This window comes from Taudactylus pleione, unplaced genomic scaffold (assembly GCF_031769625.1).
Source record: "Taudactylus pleione unplaced genomic scaffold, aTauple2 ptg000824l, whole genome shotgun sequence".
Taxonomy (NCBI): Eukaryota; Metazoa; Chordata; class Amphibia; order Anura; family Myobatrachidae; genus Taudactylus; species Taudactylus pleione.
In genome coordinates, this window is record NW_028285226.1 from 3,042,518 (window position 1) to 3,058,586 (window position 16,069).

The 16,069-nt window shown below is 48.3% G+C and overlaps 1 protein-coding gene across 1 annotated transcript in view; it reads right to left on the bottom strand.

Moving 5' to 3' along the window:
• Nucleotides 1-16,069, bottom strand: part of LOC148474658 (vitamin D3 hydroxylase-associated protein-like) — a 51,378-nt gene that overhangs the window by 14,746 nt on the left and 20,563 nt on the right. The window contains exons 6-10 of the mRNA XM_088458313.1: nucleotides 15,051-15,091; nucleotides 12,799-12,923; nucleotides 12,258-12,383; nucleotides 10,612-10,706; nucleotides 7,802-7,901 (exon numbers count right to left, since the gene is read on the bottom strand). Coding sequence (XP_088314439.1) covers nucleotides 7,802-7,901; nucleotides 10,612-10,706; nucleotides 12,258-12,383; nucleotides 12,799-12,923; nucleotides 15,051-15,091 — 487 coding nt within the window. The remainder of the gene's footprint in view (nucleotides 1-7,801; nucleotides 7,902-10,611; nucleotides 10,707-12,257; nucleotides 12,384-12,798; nucleotides 12,924-15,050; nucleotides 15,092-16,069) is intronic.

Consider the following 16,069-nt stretch of genomic DNA (forward strand, 5'->3'; position numbering starts at 1 on the left):
TACACGCCAATCAGCTCCTAACTGCCATATCGCAGGCTGTGTTTGAAAAATGACAGTTAGGATCTGGTTGGTTGGTACTTTATCTCTGTCCATTTTATCTACATCCAAGGCTTAGTAAATAGACCCCTGTGTTTGAAAAATGACAGGAGCTGGTTGATTGGTACTTTATCACTGTTCAGGCTTAGTCAATAGACCCCGCAGTTTTATACCTGAGAGCATGTATCCAACCAACAATGACCATGTATTAACCAACAGTGGCTATATAGTACTATACTGCTGCTCCCGACAGATGTATACACCAAGAGCACTGTTCAATCTATAGGTACACTGATGTAGTTCCGTGTGCAGTTGCTTAGTGAATGCTGTCCAATATCACAAGTCTCCTCAGATATATTTGGTGTGAAATCACTGCACTAACCAGCCATGGGGGCAGTGTGTGTGTGTGGCTATCTACTGGCCATAGATCTATCCATCTAACCAACTGAGGTCATGTATTTAACCAACCATGGCCAAGTTTCTAATCAACCCTGGACATTTTTCTTTTTTTTTTAAACAAGCTTTATTAAGATTTTGGGGTCTATGCATCAACACTAAAGTAACATTTTAAAGGCCCTTATTCCTTATTTAACTATCCCTTGTATTCATTAACACACTTAACGCAGGAGATATCACTGATATCGCCTTGTTACAGTAATATGGGGATGTAGAAATTACTGTATTTATCACCTTCCGTAAATCATCGATCACAGATGGCGTACAGCCCCCTAAAGCGATCGCAAGTTGCCCGTTCACACAACATGGCAGTTTGTGTAGCACATCTGCCTACAGCCACTGCTGTGCGCTCCTCCTCCCTCTACCCTCGTGTCCGGTAGCGACCGCCCTCTCCTCCCGCTGCATCTCACCATCGCTGCTGCTTGCTGATTAGTGGCCACTCTTCTCCAGTAGCGGCCGCGTCCTCCTCCCACTGCATGACTCATCACCCCCTCTGCTGCCTGCCGGTATCGTGTGTCCACCCTCCTCTGGCACTTCTTCCCTCTTGTCTGGAGGCGCCTGCTCCCTGCTCCAGGTGTCTCTGTTGGCTCAGTACTCCTCCGGTCCCTCCGGCTCCCTCTTCAGTCGGGTTCCTCCGGCTCGCTCTTCATTCGGTTCCCTCCTCCGGTCCCTCCGGCTCCGGCTGCACTTGTGTGTCCTCCCCGCTGCTGCATGCTGCTACTGACGGGAAGTATCTCCCCTCTGTTCCCCAGTGGCACTTGTTGTAAGTAACCTTAATAATTAACTGTTTATTTACTATAAACAGTTAATTGAAGAAGCACTTACAACTGCCACTGGGGAACAGACACAGGGGAGTCACATCCCGTCAGTAGCAGCATGCAGTGTCTGATTACAGCTGCTGTAAGATAGGAGCAGGCAGAGAAAAGTATCTATTTCCCGAAAAGCTATCATCGCAAAAATGACAGCTTTTTGGAATAGATAGTTATGGAGAGGAGGAATGATGAATTCCTCCGGTAATTAGGTAGAACTACATGCGAGTCTAAACCTAATTATATCCATAGATTTTTTAGTAATGATGAATAGATCCCTATGTCATGTAACAGAAGACAAGCAAAGAGAAAGAAGAGAAAAGACAACAAGGAGGACACAGAAAAACGAGGGAGGAAGAGGAGAGACAATACAGGATGCAAATGAAGCATGAGTGTGTCAAATAGAAAATACAAGTGAAAAATGACACGGTCCATGATATCCATGTAAGTGCTGTGAGTGAAAACTTAAGCCAGGTACACACTGGAGCGATGTTGGTATGATAGGTCGTTTCCGGACAAATCGTAACGGCATATCGGCCGCATCGCTCAGTGTGTACGGCCAATATGCGCGCTCCCATGGATGCTTGCGACATCGTCTGGTTGGCTGTGCTGCTCGTCCAACCGGATGATATTACAAGCAGCCCGTTGCAGGTAAGGAAGGACAAAATGAGGGATCGATCCATCGTTCATTATCTCGTGCAAATGTGTACCCAGGATCCGATATGTCGGCCCATCAGTATGTACCCAGCTTTACAAGAAATACAATAACAAAGGGTACAATAGCATTAAACATGGAACCGAGTGTATAATGAGAAGAGTTAGCGCATATGAGAGGAAGGCGGGAGATGAGAGCATATTAATATATAGGGAGGGAGAAGGAAAGCAAAACAAAGGCTCTGGAATCTGCCACTTCATATGGATATGATTGAGAGGGAGGAGCAACTGCCAGAGGAGACGGTGGATTCTAAACATGCGAGCCCGGAGTACGTGTACATTGCTTGGGGAGGTCATGAAGGACACGAGGGGGTATATTTACTAAAGTGCAGGTTTATAACAGTGGAGTTGTTGCCCGTGGCAACCAATCAGGTTCTACTTATCATTTATCTAACAGCTTCTAGAAGATAATATAGCTAGAATCTGATTGGTTGCTATGGGCAACATCTCCATTTCTATAAATCTCTGACGGTATTTGGGGTGTATTTACTAAAGTGAGAGTTATTAGAAATGGAGATGTTGCCCATAGCATTCTACTTAGCGTTCATCCAGTGGCGGATTTAGGAGCTCATTCAGACCAGTTCGCAAGTGGTCGCTTGCTCGTACGCGACCGATGTTTAGCGACCGTGTATGCACACGATTCTTTCTGCGCGTGCGCAAACTACTCAGAGCGATCAGAATACGCTCACTTGCCAAGCAAAGACAGCCCAGTGTAATGAGTGACAGGAGAGGCCGTTTGTGGGTGGGAACAGGGGCAGGACACTAATAACGGGGGAGTGAAGGTGAGGACGCAGGCGTGCCTGAGTGTTGCACCGCCGTTTCTAAGGCGTGCATAATAAACAGACAGCGTCATAGTACACGTCACCAGCCTTTTTTTACACTGAAATCCTCACAGTGCTTGCGGTAGGGTAAGGCAACCACAAGCGCTGCGAGCTCTTCCGATGGTCCTCGATGTACCAATGTTTTAATACACTTCCTGGAGCTGACGTGCGCTCGTGGGCGTCTCTACATACGCTAATGGGCGTCTGCATACACAAAGTGATCGCTCATCAATACAAAGTGGGCGTGCTTATGCCTTTCCGAGCGAGCGAGCGAGCGCATGCCATGCCGTCACTTAGCCGAATTTGCATATGCTGGGGGCGAGCGATCACATCTAGCGAGTGGCTCTGAATCAGGTCCTTAGACCTCATGGGGCCGTAAGAAAGATATCAGTTTGGGGCCCCACTCCCTCAACTGCATGCAATTTTACACACATACACTGCCATTATAGCCGCACACACACACACTGCCCCCCATAGCCACACACACACAGGGCCCCCATAGCCACACACATACAGGGCCCCCATAGCCTTACACACACACAGGGCCCCCATAGCCACACATAATGCTCCCATAGCCGCACACACACAGGGTCCCCATAGCCACACACACTACCCCCATAGCCGCACACACACACAGGGCCCCCATAGCCACACACACAGTGCCCCCATAACCACACACACAGTGCCCCCATAGCTGCACACACACAGTGTCTCCATAGCTGCACACACAGTGCCTCCTTAGCCGCACACACTGCCCCCATAGCCGCACACACAGGGCCCCCATAACCACACACACAGGGCCCCCATAGCTGCACACACAGTGCCTCCTTAGCCGCACACACTGCCCCCATAGCCGCACACACAGGGCCCCCATAACCACACACACAGTGCCCCCATAGCTACACACACACAGTGTCTCCATAGCTGCACACACAGTGCCTCGTTAGCCGCACACACTGCCCCCATAGCCGCACACACAGGGCCCCCATAACCACACACACACAGGTCCCACATAACCACACACACACAGGGCCCCCATAGCCACACACACACAGGGCCCCCATAGCTGCACACACACAGGGCCCCCATAGCTGCACACACAAAGGGCTCCCATAGCCACACACACAGTGCCCCCTTAGCCACACACACTGCCCCCATAGCCACACACACACAGGTCCCACATAACCACACACACACAGGGCCCCCATAGCTGCACACACAAAGGGCTCCCATAGCCACACACACACACACAGTGCCCCCTTAGCCGCACACAGTGCCCCCATAGCCGCACACACACAGGGCCCCCATAGCCACACACACACACACAGGGCCCCCATAGCCGCACACACACAGGGCCTCCATAGCCACACACACAGGGCCCCCATAACCACACACACACAGCCCCCATAGCTGCACACACACAGGACCCCTATAGCCACACACACACACACAGTGCCCCCTTAGCCGCACACAGTGCCCCCATAGCCGCACACACACAGGGCCCCCATAGCTGCACACACACAGGACCCCTATAGCCACACACACACACACAGGGCCCCCATAACCACACACACACACAGGGCCCCCATAGCCACACACACACACACAGGGCCCCCATAACCACACACACACAGGGCCCCCATAGCTGCACATACACAGGGCCCCCATAGCCACAGATACACACACACTACCACCATAGTCGCACACAAACACTTCCCCATAGACACACACACACACTGCTCCCATACAGTAGCTGCACACATACACACAGTGCCTTGCTGACACCCCTTACTGACAGATACCACTTTGACACAGACACTTACTGACACAGACACTTACTGACACAGACACCACTTACAGACATACTTACTGACAGACACCCCTTACTGACACTCACACACAACACTTACTGACACAAACACACTTACTGACACAGATAACACTTACTGAGACACACACCACTTACTGACACAGACACCACTTACTGATACACAGACTGACACAGACTTAATTATTATGCATTCACAAAGCACACACAGCCTTTCATGATATACAACCCCCCTGCTGCCCCCCCAATCCCCCACGGTCCCCCCTTCAAAAAGTACGCAGCTTTCATGATATACAACCCCCCCCCATGGCCACCCCCACTCTCCTCTTTCACAAAGCACACACAGCCTTTATGATATACAAACCCCCCCCACCATTTTCCAAAGCGGAGTCGTGTCACCGCCGTTGAGGGGGAGGGGGAGAGGCCAGGATGTCCGTCGGGAAACAGAGATTTCTTGGTCTCTTTTGGACATTTGCAATGGCTGGCCTGCGTGACCCCATGGTCACTCAGCCGGGCGATGGACACGCAGATGATCCTATGTTGCATCCGTGGACGCAGCTCAGATCATTAATGCATGCAGGAGGCATGACGCCTTCTGCTGCATTACCATAATAGCAAGGACGGAATTGCGAAGCTGCTTACGTGCAGCATTGCAATTCCGTCCAGTGCTGAATCAGGTCCATAGAACATTAATTAGGAGAAACAGAGGGATCATTACATTGTTCTGAGAGAAAAGTGGTGTAATAATCTTTCAGCGTAAGAACTATACTAAAAATCAGTCTTTGATTGTTGTTATTGACAATTGTTATTATTATGTCTTTTTGGTTTTGGGGTAAGAAAACATAAGTTCGGATGACTTGGCGTTGGCAGATAAATGGACAAGTCAGAAGGGCTGATATTCTTCCTATGACCTGGTCTGACCATGCACCTCTTGCTTTGGAGTGGGCGTTGGGGTCACCTTGCATGCCACCTAGACTTTGGCGTTTGGGAGCTTACCTCCTGTCTGATTTCCCTGTACTCTTTCTATGTATATGGACAGTGCCATCTCTTCCATTGGGCTTGTTGGACAGTTGCCCAAGGGCCCGAAGCTTGTACCACCCCCCCCCAGCAGCCACGCCCAGTTGGGAAAATGTGTGATATTTTTATGAGACGGCTGCCGGTGCACTGGATTCCGATCTAACCTCCCCCATCCCATCCCCCCCCCCCGTGACGAGTACTCACCTCAGTCCCAGTTTCACTTCATCTGCCGGCTTCAGACCAGTCAGACAGAGGGCCTGATTCAGACCCTCTCGCAAGCGGCCACTCGCTCATACACGGCCGATGTTATGCATTTGCGCATGCGTATAAATCGCAGTGCGCGTGCGTGAACTAGTTCGAGCGATTGGGAAGAGCAAAGACAGCCCAGTGAAATGAGTGACAGGAGAGGCCATTTGTGGGTGGTAACAGGGGCAGGACAGTAGTAACGGGGGAGTGGAGTTGCGAACTGAAGTGCTCGCGGTAGGGTACATACAGTCAACCGCAAGCGCTGCGGTCAGATCCGATGTACCGATGGTTGTATATACCTGGAGATGACGTTCGCTAGTGGGCGGCTAAAGACAGGCTGGTGGGCGTCTGTAAACACAAAGTGATCGCTTGCCAAGACATAGTGGGCGTGCTTATGCCTTGACGTCACTTAGCTGGATTTGCATACGCTGGGAGCGAGCAGCCGCATCTAACAAGAGGGTCTGAATCAGGCCCAGAGTCTCTCTGCATGTGTGGGAAGTCCTATGGGCATGCAGGAGGGTTTAATTTTTATTGACCATTTAAATTTTTTTCCCGTGAATGGGTGGGTAGGGGCCCCAGTGCATTGCTTTGCCCAGGGCCCACACTGCTGTTAAGACAGCCCTGTATATGGAAACTAATAAACCATCAGATACTTCTGTTTTCAACTATTGGTGTAAATTAAAAGCCGTAGTGCGAGGGACGGTCATTCAATCAGCAGCGAGCCTCAAGGAGGCCAATTTATAATGCCAGACTGAATTGGAAGCCCAAATAAAGGAATTGGAGGAGAGACTTAAACGTTCTCCCTCTGATGCCACCATTTTTAAAGAATTGCTTCAAGCCAGGGATGAATGGAATAGGTTTACTTTACGTGATGTACATAGAAACTTATTTAAGCTAAGACAAAAGTTTTATGATCAGGGAGCAGGCAGAATGTTGGCTCAAAAACTGATGGGGAAACTTGCCAAGGGGAGAATTCATGTGACCTTTAATAAAGTTGGTGCAAGGGTGACGGATCCTCTAGATGTAGCCAATGCTTTTGCTGACTATTACTTGCATCTGTATCAATTAACTCGTGATCCACAAGTTTTTCAGCCTAACTTAGGGCCTGATTCAGACCCATTCGCGAGCGGCTGTCCGCTCGCAAGTGGGTCGATGGTCTGCACTGAGCATGCGCACGACGGAGGGAGCTCCGTCGTGCGCATGCGCCAGACACGACGAGCGAAGGACTTTCCTTCGCTCGTTGTGTCCGATCAAAGGGGGCGTGCTGTCAATGTTGATTGACAGCACGCCCCCTTTGGTGGGCGTGCCGGGGGCGTGCCTCCCTGACGGGGGCGTTCCCACGGGAACGCCTCCCGTCAGAAGCCGGCCCACTGACATCACTAGTGATGTCAGTGGGAGTGATTTTGGCTCTGATAGAGCCAAAATCACTCCGGAGCTTGCGGTTGAAAACCTCAACCGCAGGCTCCGGCTCGCAATTTCGATGGTCGCGATGGTCACGACCATCGCGGCCATCAAAATGCACACTCGTATAGCCTGTGGGTGGTGACCCACAGCTATACGAGCGTCCAGGAGGACGCTCCATGACAATGGAGCCCGGCCCTCATGCAGAGCGTGCGCTCTGCTCAGAGCGTGCGCTCTGCTCAGAGCGTACAGCTCTGAATGAGGGCCTTAGAAGAGATTGCTCAATTTTTGGATGCTATTAACCTTCCATCATTACAGGAAGAAAACATCTGTTAAATGAACGTTAGGATGATTTATACAATAAAGTTGTTTCTTTTTTTAGTTTTATATTGAAATGTCCCTGCTAAACATCAATTAAATTCACAAACTTGCTTAACAATGGCTTTTTGTATTATTTTCCCACGTCTACTTACTATTGGCCAGAGAATAATGGACAGGATCCTCCTCACCACAATGGGCATCGAGCAGAGACTAACGCATTCCTTCAGGTTGGGGTCTACGATGTTGTGCTTACTAGCAGGAATAAGAAACAAAAAGGTAATTTAAAGTGGTCCCTATATTTATAGTCACTAATCCTATTACTGCCATTGCAAGTGGACGGAGCCTATAGATTTAGTACAGATAGACAGGACATACACTCCTTCCTCTTGTATCCACAGTATTCACAATGATTTAAGGGCTGTGAATGAACTGGATCATGGCTATTTGGGTATGGTATGGCTTGTTGCCATTCAGAAGGTCGACAGTTAGAATGTTGACAACTATGTAGACATGGATTATGCGGAGAAAAGAGTGCTCCCGCACCAAGTTATGAAATAAATAATAATAACAGAATGAGGATACCAAATATCATATTTACCAATAGTTGGGGTATTAATTCTATTGAAATATTGTTGGTGCCAAAAACTGATTCGAATATATGCAAAGTGCAAATCAAAATTCACAAAAGAAAGGAGAATCAGTTTTATTAGGTTCACTCAAATCCTCAAATGACACTATGCATAAAAACTATTTTTATTGGATATACATTAAAAAACATTTAAAAAACAATCAATTGATCGGACAATATATCTGCTGCATGTCGGCCAGTGTGTACTAGTGATATGTCTCTGAACGGCGTCGTTCACAGACATATCGCATTGGCTGCGCTGCACAGCCGATGGACAGATATGTCTGCAGACCGCCCGTACACACACAGCGGCAGCCTCTGGGATGGGGGTGGGACACGCCCCCGACCCTCCCCCCAACCGCCGGGACCCACTGCAGCATGCAGCTGATGGTTGTTCAGTGTGTATGAACGACCATCATCTGCAGATATATCGCTTAGGTGTGTACCCACCTTTACACTGTAACTTATTTATGTGTAATTTTGTTAATTCAGTTAGGAGAGAGTTGGCTTCTGCGAGCCGTTTTCACAGCAAAATTCACACTGCGAATTGCATTTGCAATTCAATTCCAAACTCGCAATCCATTTTCCCAGCAAATTAAAAATATTTATTGTGCACACCCCCATGAGCAGGGGAGAAACCTTTATTTTAAGGTAAAAAGTCGGGACACAGGGCCTGATTCAGCAAGGATCGCAATTCTGCTAATACGCACGCTACGCAGCAGTGATATGCAAATGTTTGCAAATGCATTGCGATCACAGCCTAATATAATAATGCCCACTTCCCCTTACTCACATCCGTATACTTGGGCAACATAGCAAAATAATCGGTAACATCGAGTAATATCGGACCCATACGCACAGTTAAGGCAGGTCAGACCTCACTCAGGAATTGCTATGAGGCCTCAGGCTGCGTATGGCCACGCAGTGGATATTTTATGCCCCTGCAACGACATTGCAAAGCACTAGCACGCCTGCGTCCACCCATCCCCCCCCCCACCACCTTCCACAAACGCCACTTCCTGTCAATCACTGTACTCTGGGTCTGCGTAGCCTCTGCAATCGCAGTTCGGATCGCAATTGCTAGTTCGCGCACGTGCACTCTGATGCATACACATGCGCAGTGCGCAACAATCGGCTGATTGCGTGCTTATTAGCAACTGCGTTCCTTGCTGAATCAGGCCCACAGTGCAGAACTTTCGGTGCACCTCTCCCAATGTATAATAATGCACTTGAATATTTTTACGTTCATTTCTCTGAAAAGCTCATAAATGGGATAAATGCTGTGGGATAGGTATGTTAGGAGTTGTATTTATGGGAAATTAGTTGTTGGACTTCCAGATGAGAGGTAAAAGTGTTTTTTTTTCCATCATATTACAAACTTGTATAAAAACACTGAAAAATGAATATACAGACAATACAGACATTTTTCTGTAGCCCAGAATACTGTAAAGACTTTTGCTGAGAAACACTTGCTGGCTATCATCTTTCAACCATTACTAAAACATGTAAATAATAAATATTCAACCATTGGACACCTTTTAAGAACCTCCAATACTTGGCTTATGGCTACTAATAGCCTTCTTTATAGTCCGGCTGTCTTTCTAGCACCTCTCCGAGTGAAATATGCAAATTTGCTCGGCGGGTACAATACACAGAAAACTTGCGCATATATAGCCGCGTATGCATGTTTGTGTAAATGTGACACTTATGACCATCTGCGATTGGAGAGCTAGGTGCAGGGAGGGGACAGAAGCTTTAATGTAGACTGCATACATAAAGAGCAAGCTTACGTAATCACCCGGAGACACATATACACCTGTAAAAGACATATTAATTACAAGTGCCTGGGAGCTAGTGCAAATATGTGCAGATATGCCCAACGCAGAGTGATTGACAGAAAGTGCCGTTTGTGGGAGGTGACGGGGGGTGGTCAGCGAAAAACAGGCGTGCCAGTGCGTTTGAACGCCGTTGCAGGGGCGTGCATAAATTATCCACTGTGATGCCATACGTAGCTTGGGCTTCCACTACGCGCGATGAGGTTAGCAACTCCTGAGTAAGGTCAGAGCTTGTGCAAGTGTGCGTGAGGCTGCGATGGTACTCCATGTTACCGATGGCTTTGCAGTCTTGCTAAACATTATGAATGTGTGTAAGGTAAAGTGGGCGTCCTTGTGTAGTGCTGCGATGGCATAGTGATCGCAATGGATTAGCATACTGTCGCAGTGAGGCTGCGTGTGCGTAATCACTATTGCATTAGCAGTTGTGATCTGTAAGGAATCAGGTCCTGTGTTTGCAGCATTACACTTACAACTTGTGCATTCAGTGCTTTCCACTTACAACTTATCTACTACTGTTTCTCCTCTATCTCCAAGTAATGACTTCCAGAACAGCTGATATGCATAATCCACTCGTGGAGGCTTGAATGGGATCAGCTAAAATGCCAAAAATAATAATAATAATGTTATTGAATTTTAACTGGAGACTGGTAAAAATATTATTATTGTTAAGTAGTTCATAATTGAAGAGGAGATGCTGTATGTGTGGGGGGGATAAATACAAAAGGATTTTGGGACATTTAAATGACCCACTCCAAGGCTATTGGGTTGCGTCTGACCCTCGACTCCTCCTCTTCTTTAGAACCTTCCCGCTCCCCAGACCTTTTTTCTGTACACTTCGAGCTCAGGAAGGACAGAAGGAAAGAAGCAGAATAGGGCAGGGACCCCGTATTCCTGGGTGAATTGGTCTGTCCCGCTACAGACTTAGATAAAGAGATATAATTAGTCCAAAATCCATTTTCCTCCTACAGCAGTAGGGAGCACTGACAATGGAACATCTCAAAACCCCCCTCAAATGGATGGGGGGAAGAAATGTCTAGTGCCAGGATTTACTAAAGGAAAAATGTAGTAAAAAAACCCAGTTTTCGGGGTTTTTACCGCATTTTCATATGTACTAAGTCCTGGCTAGGGTACTGCCAGGTTTATGGGCTTCTTACCTCATCCTGCTCCCGATGCTTTGCCGGTGCCTCGCCGCCCCACAGTCACCCAGCACCGGCCCCCACTCACCTCAGCCTCCTGCGTGTCGGCCTGTGCTCCTCCTGGGTCCCTCGTCTCCTTCTCCTCCTATTCTTCCGGGTGCAGGGAGGATGAGGAGGAGCCCGGGACTTCCTGCAGAGGTGACTAGCAGGAAGCTCCGGGGGCTAGAAGGGGACGAAGACCCACGGAAACCCCCTCACCCGGCGTCGGCAGTTTTGCAAAGAGCTATCCTTTGCGATGCTAATCACATATGTTAGTACATATGTGATTAGTATTTTTGCAGTGACTGGCGGGATGTGCACCGCAACCTTAGTATATCCCGGCCTAGGAATGGACAGCCATCTGTAGAATCTTCCTGCCAAAGCAGCTTCTACAGAGAAGGCAAATGATCGATTTGTAAAGATTAGAAATGGTATTTATTGATGACCAGACAACTGCACTGCAAATTTAATCCAATGAAGCTGAAGCTTCTCACAGCCTGACCGGGTGGTGGTCACTTAAGCGGCCAGGAATCTGCTTTTTACCGACACAGACCCAGGCCTCGTCCCTCCAGAAAAAGGGGGACGACATGCTCCTGTTTTTGGGAACGGTGACCAGACACGCCAACCCCATATCAATCATGCTGCGGGTTAGGGGGGATCTGTGAGCGAGATTGCAGACCCCTCAACATCGGAGATGTATGTTAATTAGCAGATTAACGTACATCTCTCTGAATCATAATTTCCAAGTGTATTCCAAAGTACATTGAAGTATTTAAGATAAATTAGCTCTTCCATTAAATTAATTTCACTTCCCATCTATTAAAAGTGAGCTGCTTATGCTCAGATTGCATACTAAAATGGCAGCTGCTATCTGGTATATTAATGGGAGATACAGGTAAAGATGTCACCCTTCAGCACACAGGTATACATGATGTACCATAAATGACCCCCATCTACGTGCTCCTCTCACCTTGTGTCCAGCATCCTGTAGAAGATGTTTGGTTTCTAGAAGAACTCGTCTCATACCGGGGTTCGGCTGGAAATATCCGTCCTCTTCATAATATCCAATACGGAGAGGTTTGGTAGAGGAGTAAATCTATAGAATGAAGGTCAGTGAGATGATGTTGGGTAGTAAGGGGTATATTTACTAAAGTGCAGGTTTACAAAAGTGGAGATATTGCCCATAGCAACCAATCAGATTCTACTTATTTAACTAGTACCATCTGGAAAATGGTAGCTAGAATCTGATTGGTTGCTATGGGCAACATCCACCCACACTTTAGTAAATATACCCCTAAGAGTCAGGGAAGGGAATTATAATTTGAGTACTGAGCTCCATTCATCCCAACATATATATCCCCGTTTTTTGCTGTAACTTGATACCATTATTGTGTTTGGTAATTTGTGAAAGTCTGTATAAATCTTACAACGCCCAGGGGAATATCAGAGTTACGGTGCCCCTCCCCTATTCATATACACTCCACATCTATTTTATATGTAGGTATCTTTACCTCCTCATTGAAATACAGAGGTGGGACTTTTGGGTCTAGACGAAACATCTCATCACACCATAGAGCCCTCATGGAAAGTACCAGAGCGTCCACATCTCTCGCCATAGGTCCATTGCATGTTGCCACTGGTATAATAGACAAACAATTAAGGTGTACACCTCTTACAGGGGTTGGATATGAAATCCCGGTGGCTTAATAGCTCCCAGGATGAAATGCCGATGCCGGAAGGCCGATAGAAGAGAATCCCGACGGAGCATGTAAGTACCCTAACCCTACCCTCCCCCCCCTAACCCTCCATTAGGGGTGCCTAACCCTAAAACTTCTGGGGTGGTGCCTAACCCTAAGTCCCCCCCATGGGTACCTAAACCTCCCCCCCGCACTCTAAACCTAACCCTTCCGGGGGGTGCCTAACCCTGCCCCCCCTCCCCTAGCCTAAACCTAACTCTTCCCAGGGGGTGCCTAACCCTAAGTCCCCCCGGGGTGCCCAAACCTAACACCCCCCCTCACGGCTAAGTGCTAAGGATGGCCGGATTGGTCCGGCGTCCTTCGGCATTCCGGCATCGGGATTAAGATAGGCATCAGTATTTCGACCCCTATCTTAAGTCCTTTGTCGGGCTTCTGCTGTCGGGATATAGACCGGTGGCATTTAGTCCGCCAGTCTATAAACTACATCCCCTCTTACAGGGCCTGATCCAGCACGGATCACAATTGCACGCAATGCAGCTGCGAAAATATGCTAATATCTGCCACAGCTCAGCCCACTACTGCTTTCTCACATCCGTAATACCTCGCAGTCCTGCACATACTGTGGTAACATCGGAGCACATCGGCCTGTCACGCACAATTACAGCAGGTCTGACCCGTCACAGAAATTGCAAGTCTCGCTGCACGCAGTGAGTACTCAGGCTGCCTAGGCAATACAGTGGCTAATTTATGCACGCCCATGCAACGGCGTTCCAACGGACTGATACCGTCACCACCCCCAAACGTTCACGGCCTATCACTCACTCGTCCGATGGATTCCTGTCTACGTGCGTAATCGCAGTCCATTAATGTCACCCAAATAACAAACTCATGAAATACGGTACTGCACTGCCCTTGAACCCCATTACACGGAAATATGGCACCCAATTAAGGTGTACACTTTGCACCCTGTTACACATTTAACCCCCAATAAATATGCAACCTTACTAATTCATCAATGAAGTGACTGGCGCACTAATTTGAACTTTTCTTACACCCCGGGGTAAATGTACACCCCAACGTGTTTAAGCCCAATATTTAAAATGGCAATAATATTAATAGCAAAACACAGCAGTGCTTTTAAAGTCATTGCCGTATTACATGGATTAAACACCAGGAGAAGTGGCGGCTGGTAAACGTCGCCGCTTAGCAAATTTACCCCCTACATAACTGGAATAACAGATGCCTGATGCATTTTCTCCATTCTCGCACCCAGGGCCTGATTCAGAGCCGGACGCTCTGAACGAGCGCCCGCTCTGAATCAGGGCGTGTTTTTTTTTTTGTGAAGCGGCCTCGTGGACGCTCGCATAGCTGTGGGTTACACCCACAGCTTATGCAAGCATCCATGATGATGGTCGCGATGGTCAAGACCATCGCGACCATCGGGCTTGCGACGAGACCCTTGCGGTAGGGTCTCGTCTGCCGCAAGCCCTGGAGTGATTTTGGCTCTATCAGAGCCAAAATCACTCCCACTGACATCACTAGTGATGTCAGTGGGGCCGGACCCAGACGGCCTCCATCTGGGCAGCCACGCCCCAGGCACGCCCAACAAAGGGGGCGTGCTGTCACTCACCATCGACAGCACGCCCCCTTTGGTGCGAGACCCATAACGACGGCTACCCCGTCGTTATTCGGGTCTCGCACATGCGCACGACAGAGGCGCCTCTGTCGTGCGCATGCGCATTTGGGCAACATCAACCCGCTTGCGAGCACTCAGCGCTCGCGAGCGGGTCTGAATCAGGCCCCCGGTTCACTGCACATGCTTCCGTAATAGTAAAAAGAATGTTTACAAAATATACAAAAATCGAATTTACAAAACAAAACCAAGCAACCCCCAGAACCCAAGGAGGACATTCACCTCGTCAAATGAATACAATCAAGGTTACTTTTTAACCAGTTCTGTAATGTTACACACATTACTTCCCTTCCCAGGCAATAACATGTTACACAGGATTCAACTGAGCCATTCAACTGCAATCTCCACCATGTATCTGCACCCAAATAATTACCTGTAGTCATTCCATCAATACACGGGCGGTCACCATGAATACTGCAAAATGAAGTGATATTATTAGTATCTCCTATACCCTGATAATATACTGCTAAAACATCATTTTCTTTTCATCTACATTGACAGCATATTGTATTAGAACTTTATATTACCTGCTGTACTCTGACCACGCATTAATATTTTCTCATACACTGAAAGAATCTCTCCAGATGTAAACCTGTTATAATACTAACAAAATGCTCTGGGTAACCTGGAGCACAGAGATTAATCGGAACCTTGATAATCACTAGTATCCCTTCATAATGGAGTGACGTACTTTGCCATGGGTACCCCTGATCATGACGCACAGAGGCTGGCATCTCAGCCTCACTATCTCACCATAATCTGCACAGTAGAGGTGACATGTTCCTTTCTATAGTCCCAACACACTTCCCAGGGTGTATTCTGAAAACCCTTTGTGAGTGACAGTTTAGGAAAGGCACTGAGGAAGCATGCACTTCAAGAGAGTAGCTGGGTACACACCATGTGATGGTGCGATGCGATGTAACAATACATCACACCTGTCATAATGTATCGTTACATGTAACTGCACCAGGGTCATTCATAGCATTGACCCATCTGCTGTGAACGACCGCCACGAATGACGGACAGACGTACACACTATGCGATGTGGTTGCAGGGGCGTATCTATAATGGATGCAGGGTGTGCGGGGAACACGGGCCCCTGGGTCCAGGGGGGCCCCGCACCGCACACCCTACACCCATAATATTACTTACCTCTCCGGGGTCCCACCATTTTCCCAGTGACCTGTGCATACATTATAGACCCTGGGCACACTCTAGTGCCCAGAGTCTATAACTCTGGCGCTGGCCGCGCACAGCTCAGTGCACTGCCGACTGCCAGGCGGAGAGGAGGGGGCCCGTGTCGGAGACTGCACACGGGCCCCCTCCTCTCTAGAAACGCCCCTGTGTGGTTGACATATATTGTTCCGATTGAAATCGGAATGATATATTGTA